This window comes from Coenobita brevimanus, chromosome 103, assembly GCF_032717465.1.
Source record: "Coenobita brevimanus isolate Jiangsu-jjx chromosome 103, ASM3271746v2, whole genome shotgun sequence".
Taxonomy (NCBI): domain Eukaryota; kingdom Metazoa; phylum Arthropoda; class Malacostraca; order Decapoda; family Coenobitidae; genus Coenobita; species Coenobita brevimanus.
In genome coordinates this window covers 1,210,347-1,221,742 of record NC_137056.1, presented here as the reverse complement: position 1 = coordinate 1,221,742, position 11,396 = coordinate 1,210,347, and the positions used below count along the sequence as shown (strand labels likewise).

The 11,396-nt window shown below is 44.2% G+C and overlaps 1 protein-coding gene across 1 annotated transcript in view; it reads left to right on the top strand.

The window, feature by feature from the left end:
- The window catches only part of LOC145415549 (uncharacterized), a 113,814-nt gene that overhangs the window by 51,188 nt on the left and 51,230 nt on the right, over window positions 1-11,396 (top strand). Inside the window, exons 14-19 of the mRNA XM_080284772.1 lie at window positions 4,475-5,069; window positions 5,563-5,633; window positions 6,111-6,539; window positions 6,832-6,952; window positions 8,560-8,762; window positions 9,099-9,239. Of these exons, the coding sequence (XP_080140898.1) occupies window positions 4,475-5,069; window positions 5,563-5,633; window positions 6,111-6,539; window positions 6,832-6,952; window positions 8,560-8,762; window positions 9,099-9,239 (1,560 nt within the window). The remainder of the gene's footprint in view (window positions 1-4,474; window positions 5,070-5,562; window positions 5,634-6,110; window positions 6,540-6,831; window positions 6,953-8,559; window positions 8,763-9,098; window positions 9,240-11,396) is intronic.

The window sequence follows — 11,396 nt, the reverse complement described above, 5'->3', positions numbered from 1 at the left end:
CTTCTCTAGTACATTCCCTCCATTCTTCCTTCCTCCTCTCCTTCCCCCATCCTTCCGTCTGGCCCATTCTTTTGTCCATAGTGTCAACAAGTGTCTTCTTAGGCCGTTGTCATTAGTGTGTGTGTGTGTGTGTGTGGATAGATAAATAGACTGATGCCCGTAGAGACGTTGACATATACCAATGAATATATAGATACTGATACAGATAGATATAGATAGTGAGGCAGATGTAGATGGGTGACACAAAGTATGGAGAGAGAGAGAGAGAGAGAGAGAGAGAGAGAGAGGTAAAATAATGAGAGGTGATTGGAGGAAGGGGAGGGCAACTTTATGGAGAGTCGAGAGAGAGAGAGAGAGAGGATGGTGGAAGCGGTGAAAGTGAAAGTGAAGGCCATATGAGAGAGAGAGAGAGAGAGAGAGAGAGAGAATACGAAGGCAAACCAAAGGAAGGATATTTATTGATGTTATGTAACCAGGCTTTTTACAGTATATACATGGTTGGCCAATTGTTGTAACTGGTGCACTGAAAAACCTATTACACACACACACACACACACACACACACACACACACACACACACACACACACACACACACACACACACACACACACACACACACACACTTTGGCCATTCCCCGGACGATTTTATTCATCTTGGGATAATCCGTCAGTAAGAAGTTAATGAAGGCTTTTATCTAACCCCTCCTGCTCTAAAAATGTGCCTTAATGTGAGCAGAACCGTCTGAGCATAGCAGTAAAATAAATATAATAAAATGTATATAATGCCATTGAATATTTACCGTGTATTGGCCCAGAATGCCGTCCTTTTGCGTCTTATTTCACGCCACTCATGGGCAGAAAAAGTGCTACGTTGAGTGAGAGGGAGGGACTGGGAGGAGGGTGAGGGAGGGAGTGGAGGTCATCGTGAGGGAGTGGGAGGGGGAATGAGGGAGGGGTTGGTGGTGAGAATGAGGGAATAAGAGTGGGGGAGTAGGATTGAGAGTGAGATAGTGAGTAAGGGAAAGGGAGTGAGAGTGAGTAAGGGAATGGGAGCGAGTGAGAGTGAGTAAGGGAATGGGAGGGAGTGGGAGTGGGATTGAGAGTGAAGGAATGGGAGTGAGATTGGGGAGGGGGAATAGGAAGGGAGGGACATTAAAGGAAAGAAAAAAAAAAAGTGGGAGTGATGGGAGAAGAGGAAGGAAAGACAAAAAGTGAGATGGAGAGAAGAAAAGGGTAGAGGAATGGAGGAACGAGAAGGGAAGAAAACAAGAGAGGGGTGAGGAGGAGGAGAAAGGAGGGAAGGATTGGAAAGAAAAGAGAAGGGAAGGAAGATAAAGAAGGGGAAGGGAAGACGAGAGAAGGTAGAAAGCAAAGTGGAAGAGAGGGCAAGGGAAGAGGAGGGAGAGAAGACAGAAAAAGATTTTAGGTATGAAATGAAGGAGGGTGTGAGGGAGAAAAGGTAGGGGTGTGGTTTGGTAGAGATGTTCCTCTTCAAGACTGTCTGAATATTGCCCTTACCCCTCGCCCTCCCCCTCCCTCCTCCCCCTGCTGGTTGCTTTCTCTCCCCCTCTCCTCCCTCTGCCTCACCCCTTCTCCTCTCCCTCGCCTCCCTCCTCCTCACCCCACCCCCTCTCCCTCCCTCACCCCTCCCCCTCTCCCTCCCTCACCCCTCCCTGTCATCCTCATCCTTATCCTCCCCATCGGATGCCTTTCCCCTTCTCACCACTCTTTCCCCCAGTCCCACCCCTTCTTCCTTTCCCTGTACCTCTCCCATTCCCTTTACTCCATCCATTTCCCATTTCCCTCTTGCCCCTTTCTCCCCCTTCCCTCCCTTTCTTCCTTCTCCCCCTTCCCTCCCTTTCTTCCTTCTTCCCTTTTCCTCCCTTCTTCTTTCATCTCCCTCTCACCCCCTTTCCGTCTATCCTTCATCCTCTTTCCTTCTCCCCCTCACCCTCTTTCCTTCTCCTCATGCCCCTTTCCTCCTTCTCCCCTTCACCCCCCTTTCCTTCTCCACCTTACCCTCTTTCCTTCTCCCCCTCACCCCCCTTTCCTTCTCCCCCTCACCCCTGTTTCCTTCTCCCCCTCACCGCCTTTTCCTTCTCCCCCTCACCCCTGTTTCCTTCTCCCCCTCACCCTTCTTTCCTTGTCCCTCACACCCCCTTGCTTCTACCTCTCACCTCCATTCCTTCTCCCCATCACCCCCTTTCCTTCTCCCCCTCATCCCTCTTTCCTTGTCCCCCTCACCCCCTTTCATTGTCCCCCTCACCTTTCTTTCCTTCTCCCTCTCACCTCTCTTTCCTTCTCCCTCTCCTCTCCCGTCTTGCTCCCTTTCATTCTTCACTTCCTTCCCCTCCCTTTCTATCTTCCCTTCCTTTTCCCTTTCCACCTTCCCTTCCCCTTCCCCTTCCTCTCCCATCTATCTTCCCTTACCTTCTCTCCCCTCCTCTTCCCTTGTTTGTTCTCCTCCCTTGAGTCTAGTGGTTTTCCTCCACCCTGTTTTCTCCCCTTGTCCCTCACCTCCCTCTCCCTCCCCCTCACCTCCCTCTCCTCCCCTCACCTCCCTCTCCCCCCCTCTCGTCTCCTGTGTCATGTAGTGTGGTGTTCTCATCACTCACCTCAGCTTCCCCTTCCGCACCCTCTCATATCATCACTTTTCATCCACCTTCCTCTTCCTTCTACCATTTATTCTCTTCTCTTCCCTTCTCTCACCATCACATATCTCTCATTCTTTTCTTTATCCTTTCTGCTTGTATTTTGACCCCTCCCCTCCCCCCCTATCCCTCCCCCATCCCCTAGTCTGTCCTCTCCTCCCCCACTCCCTCCCCTCCCCTCCCCTCTCCTTATCTATCGTGTGTGCTGTCCCCTTCATTTTGCTTGGTTTCCCCCATTTCCCCCTCATTCCCCCCCCACTACCCTTCCCTTTACTTTTCTTCCTTTCCCTTCTTCCCTTCCTGTCTCCTCATCTCACTTCACCCATCTTCTCCTTTTTTTTCCTTACCCTTCCTTTCCTTCCTTCCCCTTTGTGGCTGTGTTGTGTGCCGTTCTCCTCATTTTTTCAATTTTCCCTTCTCTTTTCCCCTGTCCCTTCCCATCTTGTCCCCCACCCCCCACTCCATTCCATTCCATTCTATTTCATGCGTATCCCTCGCCCTCCCCTCCCGTTCCATTTCATTCCATTCCATTCCATTCCATTTCTATCCCTTTCCCTTCCTTTCCTTTCCTTTTCTTTCTTTTCCTTCCCTTCCCTTCACTTCACTTCACTTCACCTTTCCTTCCATCCCTTCCCTTCCCTTCTCTCCTCTCCCTTCTTTTCCCCGTTATCCCTATCCATCACTATTACCTTCCTCACCCTTCCCCTCCCTGCAATTCCATTCCTACCCCTCCCCTCCCCTCCCCTTCCTATCCTATTTTGTTTTTAATTGTTTTCTCATGGGTTATGTTTTCAGGGGCTTGGGAGGTTCACTGTACCCCTATTATCTAACCCGGCCCCCAAATTCCCACTTATCCTGGATGCTGGGATGTAATGATAGACTAAGAGTAAAATATAATGCGAGTCACAAAGAAACGTCATGGAAAGGATGTAGAGCCATAGCATTGTCTTATTCTGCCACTGAGCTGCATGAAATAATCTATAAAAGGACAAATATCTTAGCCAAGTTTAGGTGAAAGAACTTTAGCACTTCTTCCTTACCAGTATACTTTTGCAGTAGATAACACTAGAATATAATACAGTACTATTGCAAAAAGTGAAAAAGTGCCATGGGATGGACATAGAGCCATAGCATTGTCCTATTCTGCCCCAGAGCTGTGTAAAATAAGCTGCAAAAGGACAAATCTCAGGGCCAGGTAATGTAAGAGAACTATATCACATCTTTCTCACCTGTGTATTGCTGCAGGAGTGTCCATATTCTCAGTTGTTATTTATGCAAATAGTATAAGTACTAAAATTATGTAAATTGCTTGCAGGAAATATGGTTGCATTATACGTAAAATAGGTGTGTGTATGTGTGGGAGTAAGGGAGAGTGGGGAGGGAGAGTCCAAAGCATTTAAAAGAGAGAGAGAGAGAGAAAAAAAAAAATGCCTTTATGTTCTTATTATGGAGAAAGAATAAAGCAGTGGCTGAAAGATAGTGAAAGTTCTGCCTTCTAGTGCAAGTTGAATGGAAGAACAGGGGTGGATACTTTTATTTGACAGATACAGTACTAGTCCGTTTTATTTAGCTGAGAAAGCAGTGAGCTGCCAGAAGATGTTAATTGTTGTTGTTGTTGTTGCCCCAGGCTCTTATGAACATGAACTTAGTGGACTACTGGCTGAAATCATTTGCAGTCCACCATCCTCCTTCTGGGGGTCAGAGAGTTGAGGCGTGTTTGTATAGCTAGGAATCTTTGCTGCGTGATTACATTGCTGCCATCACATGATTATGCTTCACTCCAGCACCAGTCAGAGGATTTTTAAGGCAAATTATTTGCAGGGAGTGTGTGGCAACTACAGCAGTGTAGTGAAGAAAACTGTGGCAGCACTGGATGAAACCATCACCACCACACTGCGCCACATCACCTACCCCAGCACCATACTGCCTAGCATCACAACACCATATACCACCAAAATTGTACCGCAAGGCACCGCACCAGATACTGTTAGTGGTAGTGAGCTCAGAGCCGTTCATTATGATGTAATTTGCTTCGATATGCCATGTGACACCAAGCAGATGGACATGACTCTTTCTGACAAGGAAGTGCCTGGTGTTATTTCCTCAGATGCCCAGCCATCTGACGCAACACCCTCCAAGCCAGGACTCCAGCACACAGAACCAAAGACTTGGCCACCACATGACCAAGAACCTCATGACAAAGAACCTCACAGATCTGTAGCTCGTGACACAGAGCCATATGAATCTCTGCCACATGAAACAGAAGCAAAAACCTCTCTGCCATCGGACACAGAGCCACAGGATTCTTTGCCACATGATACACTGACCATTGGGATGAGTGAAGAGCTGCAACACTGGGCAAACCAAGTGGCACAACTCATTGATGTTCGCACGACACTGGTGGAGGCAGCTACAGGTGAGAAACAGATAGGAGAGGTACAATAGTTGGAGGAGGATAGGGGAAGAGCATGAGAGAGAGATGAAGGGTAGGAAATCAGTGAGGGAGGGAGGGGAGAATGGGAGAAGAGAAATAGAGAGACCGTGTTAGATGGAAGGGAGAGGGGAAGGGAAAGAGAGGTGGACAGAGGAAGGTGGGAGGAGAAAATGGTAGGAAGAGGTAGAAAAATGAGAGAAGAGAAAATTGGGAAATAAGGTATAGAAAGGGAAGGGAGGAAAGGAAAGAAGGAAGGAGTAGAGGAGCACAGGAGAAGAGAAAGAGGGATGGTGAGAGAGGGAGGTTGGGAGGAAAGGGGAGGAAGAAAAGAGAGGAATGAGGAAGGGGTAGGTTAATGGGGTGGAAGAGAATGAGGGAGGAACAGGAAGAGAGAGGGAAAAGGGGAGTTATGGAGGGAATGGAGAGATATAGGGAGGGAGGGAGTGTATTACTTACGGCTGTAATTTTGTTGCAGAGTTTGAGGCAGAGTTGGAGTGTGCAGTGAAGGAGCGAGTGGTGATGTTGAGGCAGCAGGTGGAGCAAGCGGTTAGTATTATCTTATCGTCTTAACTCTAGCTTGTCTTTATTAACCCTTTCAGTCCAATGATGTAGTTTTCATTCTAATCAGGCCACCACCAGATAATATTACTGTATCTAGCTAAGAAGACTTTCTGTAGCTTAAGAAGGATTTCTTGTACCAGTGGGGTTAATGATGACTATATAAAACCATTGTGCATGGGAAGCTGTCATAGTTATTGAGGAATATTTTAGCCAGTGAGTCTAGAGTAGACACCAAGTTTTCTCTGATTAAGGTACCATCCACAAGCATTGTTACCTCCTTCAGTTTAATAAATTCCCATGTTTTATTGCTCCTGCTGTCGTATATATTTTTTCCCCTCAATTATGAGACAACTTTATTCATCCAAGGAGACAGCCATGAAATTGATTCCATTAAACAATAGGCATAGTTGCATGTAGATGTTGTATTAATGTTGAGATACTATATATGCTGTATTATTTCAGATTAAAGCTGTGAGCCGAGAAGCAGAGAAGGATGAGAGCAGTAGAAGTACATTGCTAGCCCAAGAAACAAGCACTGATACTGGACGTGACAGTTTAACATCACTTGAACACCAAAACATGTGTACAGAGGAGGAGGAGGAGGAGGTTTGTCAAGTTATGAGGGAAGATCCTGAGAAGAAACAGAACGTAGTAGAATACCAAGTAACTGATTGTGAAACTGGGGAGGAAGGAAAGATCATTTCCACTCCCCGTGTTGCAGAATCTGATGCCAAAGACTCGAGTGCACCAACATCACCTACAGGCAGGGAGGTGAAAGAAGGCACCAAGACACCCAGAGATTCACACCAGCTCTCACAGACACAGCAAGAGTTTGTCATGGAATTCTGTGAAATGAGTAACAGAATCCATCGAGAGGCCGAGGCTGAGAAGGTATGTTGCTAGGAAATTTAATTCTTTCACTGAGATGACATCTTTTTGTTGTTTTTTCTTGCTGCCACCAGATGATCTTTCCTCAAGGAGGACCAGGTTGAAACATATCTCCAAAGCTGAACAGAGTTGTTTGGGGATAGCAAGAATAAAATTTAGTAAACATCATTGTATTAAAGGGGTTGAAAGGAAGGTAGTGATGTGATATGTGAATTTTGTGTGTTCATCTTGAGATGTTGCAGTATGTGATATTGTTCTGTCTAAGGGGATGTTATATGATGTTTTGTGGATCCAGCTTGAGATGTTGCGTAACCAAAAGACAGTGGTGCACAACATCCTGGAGGACAACAAGGCCAAGCTACACTCACTGTGCCAGGAGTACCTTCACCGCCTTGCTGCCACCAGATCACTCAAAGGTAACGACGTCAGTTAATACCATCATTGCTGTCATGGTTGTCTTAAGTACTGTAGTTGGGGATAGTATTTTCTGTGTATGATGATTTATGCAGTTCATTAGAGAAAGAAGAGTGACTGAATGAGTGAGTGAAGTGTGTATTGACACCATAGCCTGAGAGTGGTTCTGCCATGGCCATCCTCTGTTTGGCCTCCTACAAGGAATCAATATGTCAGAGATGATTATAATGATGTTAAGTAATATTTCTATCATTTTAAGTAAAGATCACTATATCAGTTGTGTATTATGTGTGTGTGTGTGTGTGTGTGTGTGAGAGAGAGAGAGAGAGAGAGAGAAAAGTACAAGTGATGTATTTCCGTGCTTTCTCACACCAGCTTTGCTGTTCCTCTTCAAAAAGTCTTCATTGTGAAACAAGTATTATTGTTCAAGATGTCTTTCCATAAGAGTTACTTGTTGTATATTTTAGGAACCATATTTAAAACCCATAAATTTACATGTGAGGTTACTTGCATTTGAATTTGGATCCGGTATTTATTTATGTACAGTACAGTGTACAGTATTGTTGTGTATCCATTTTACAAGGCATTTTGTTGGTGCATCCATCCATCATCTAAACCTGTGTTGCCCCTTGAGGAACGTAGAAGCCCGGGGCTAGGCAAGTTGGTCCTGACATTTAAGATGAGTGACCAGCCTCACTTATCCATGAGTGGCATTACATGAGCAATAAACCCCAACCATCCCTTGCATATAAACCAATACAGGCTCAGTCTGGTTGAAGTGCCTTAATTACCCACTAAACCACCAGGTGCCATAATTTGGTTATATGGTTGCCACCTGGCATAGTAAATGGTTTTGTGGTGTACAGGAAACCACTTGGTTTGTCACTCAGTGTAGATTCACCCACAGACAGAAGGGAGAGGAAAGAATGTAGGAAATACGACATAAGAGGAAGGAAGGGAGGAAAGGGCAACCACCCAAGAGCAGTACTACATCGAGTAAGTGGATGGTGGAGCGCCCCTACCTACCACCAATTTTGTTAGTACTTTTTATAATTCTCTATCTTCTTGTTCCTGTGTCCCCAGTTATGTGAAAAGTTGAGTGATAATGGTGATGGTAATGATATAGCACAACCCAGTAATAGATAAGGTATTGTAGTAACTAGAAAGCACTCAGAGAGCGCTTACCTCTGCCAATGCCATTGGCATTAAAAAGGATTCAGATCCGGATCTGTGGAAATAGGATCCGGATCCGGATCCACCCCAAAATTTAATCAATTTTTTCTTGGCGCTTGACCCACTCTTCCACAAAATTTCATTGAAATTCATTGAGAACATGTGGAGATATCATGTGAACAAATAACTAAAAAGTTCTGGATCCAGGTGATGATCCAGATCACAGCCAAAATTTAATTGATTGTTCCTTGACCCATACCCTACCCCTCCAAAAAATTTCAGCAAAATCCATTCATAACTTTTTGAGTAATCCTGCTAACAGATAGACAGGCAAACACACAAACAAGCAAACCAAATCAGGCAAAAACATAACCTCTTTAGCAGAGGTAATAAGTGTTCTTCTCTCCATTACCAATCATCCTATATGTGGCACCAGGAGCGCTGTCATGTGGAGGTGAGCTGGTGTGTGCATTGGAGGAGCGTCTGGCAAGTGAGGCAGGGTGGGTGGATGGGAAGTATGAAGAGCTGCTGCAACAGTATGCACGGGAGCAGGCAGCACGTATGCACCACCACACCATAGCCACACAGGCATTCACCAACAGACTCATTGCATTCCTCACTCATGATGACCCACACCAGGTAATGGTGTGCTGGAAGTCCTCATTATAAGATGATTTATGTAATATTCAGTTTTAATATTAAGTCTGTAGTGTATAACAGAAATTGTCGCGTCCATCACTGTGCAAACCTTAACCATGAGACTCACAGAATTCTTCATTCATCATGCCATGCCAAGTAATGATGGACATTGCTTTGTAACTAACCACTTGAATGTATTAAACCCATCAGTACAACAATGTATGTTCTAGATAATATTCTTGCCATGTGACAGCAAAGAGAAGTTCAGAAATGTGTTGCCGAAGTTGGACAGTTAGGGACACATCATAACGGTGAGCCTTTTCCTTGATGGCACAGGGTGAGGTGTATGTGTTGGAGCCAGGCAGAGAGGTGAGTGAGGACCAGGTGAGGGAGGATTCCATGAGTGTGGTGCGGCAGCTGGAAGCAGAGGTGAAGCGACTTGAGGCGCAGCTGGAGGCACGCGACACTCAGGACCTGGTCAGTAGAGGGAAGTCCAGGGGGTAATTTATAGGGGATGTGAGGTATTAGAGAGAGGGAAGACAGTAGTATAGACAGGGAGAGGGAGGAAGGAAGTGAGGGATAATGGAGCGAAGGGTGAGGAAGTTATGAGAGGAAGGAAGGTAAGGGTAGTGAAACATGGGGTGTAGTGGTGAGAGGGGGGGAGGTGGTATTGGAGGGAGGCAGAATGAGTTAAATGGAGGGGAAGGAGAGCAGTGGAGAGAGGCAGGGGTAAATGAAGAGTGGAGGCAACTTGAGGATTAGTTGGAGGAATGAGAGAGACAGGATCTGGTCAGGGGAGGCTGGAGGAAGGGGAGGTGGGGGAGAGTAGGTCAGGTAGAGAAGGGTGTGGTAGTGGAGAGAGGGAGGGTAAGGGAAGGACTGGATGAGGTTGTTGGTTCATTTCACTCTAATAATGTTTGGCAGTATAGAATGAATTGCATCACTCTACACATGTGTTTTATTCATTTATATTATTTATTTATTTTTTTACTGATTGAATAGTTGCATTAGCTTGTCCATACTGAAATAAAATTTGGTGCATGGTTATAAATATAATAATGTAAAAATGAATAGCAAATGTACTTGTAAAAAACATCTTCCTACAGTAATTTTAAGCATAGTGTTTATATTAATTCACTAGCTTTATCCTTTCTTTATTAAATTACAGTTTAAGCTTCTAAGATTAGCTAAATTTATAGTACCGTATCACCAAGATTGATAGATCACGTATTTTGAGTTGCAGTGTATATTTGTTGCAAGTGTTATTTTATTTTTTTAGATGGTTATTTTATATTAATAACATTGTTTCATCCAGCTCAAGCTTTTAGCATTAAATTATTGTTATGTTAATGTTTTTTTTGTATAATTAATAATACTTTTTCCAGTGTTTCATTATGTTTGTAGCATCACAGCATTTTATATTGTACAGTACTGTGAATGAGTAGTTAACTGATATTTAAAGAGCATGGTAGTGTGTGTAGCATTGTTGGAAATTCCCCCTCTCATTGGTTGATTCAGTACATAAGCAGAATTACACTTAGCCATGACTTATACCCTTCCACACCTGTCCATACTCTCATATTGTAACTTCATTGTTTGTAACCTTATCCCTAATTTGGAATGGACTGTAGTTAGAGGTGATGGAGTTAGAGTGAGGGAGTATGGGCAGGTGGGGATGGATTAGAGTTGTGATCGAATGCAGTTCTAACCTGGGGCGAACTTAAATTAGTTGTGCACGCTTCACACATGTAATTATTGACCTGCACGAAGCTGAGTCATCGCACCTGCATGGTTACCCTAGACATTTCCTTTGTTTAACCCAGTAGGCCTAGGTGACGTAATTTTTAGTTTACTCTTGCTGCCACTGGATTATCGTCGTCAACATGAGAGAGGTTTTTAATATTGAAGGAGTTTATGAAGGCTGTATCAAACCCCTTCATTTCAAAAATCTATCCTGGGCTGAATAAAATTATCAGTAGGTAAAGGGAATAAAATAAAAAATACTGTACCTGTTCCGACATCTATCCATCATATTGTGTGTGTTTTCTGGAAGTATTACTATTTACATCTATTATGATGGAGGTTGTGTGTGTGTTTTGTGCTTGGTGGTATAAATTGCAGCTCTTATTGTTGGAAGTAAAAGTTAGGATGATGATGATGATGATGATTTTACAAATGAAGGAAAGGAAAGGAAGAGTCATTAGTAATAAACAGGGTGTAGACCAACAGTGAGGCGGCTGTGATGCCTGATGTTTTAGTGTTTGCGAATTTTTCATCATTGGGCCAGAAGCCAGTGATTGTTGCTGTGAGGGAGATCAGAGGCCAGTTACAACTGTTGTTCAGTCTGGTGTCATACTCATCATTAGCATATATTACAGTACTGCCGGGCAGATGTGGGGAATATTTTGCTGAGCTAAATGCCAAAAGAAACTGAATGTTCCCCATACAGTGATAATCTCATCTCACTTGCAGCATTTCATTTTCTGAAGTAATTATACTGTAAAAGACATGTTATTCCTTTGGTACTTTAAGGGAAAAAAATTGACTAGGATGAAGACATTCTCATAAGACTCATAACAAACGGTACAGTATAGTTGCCACAGAAAGTTAAATTTTTGCTTAAATGCTAATGTT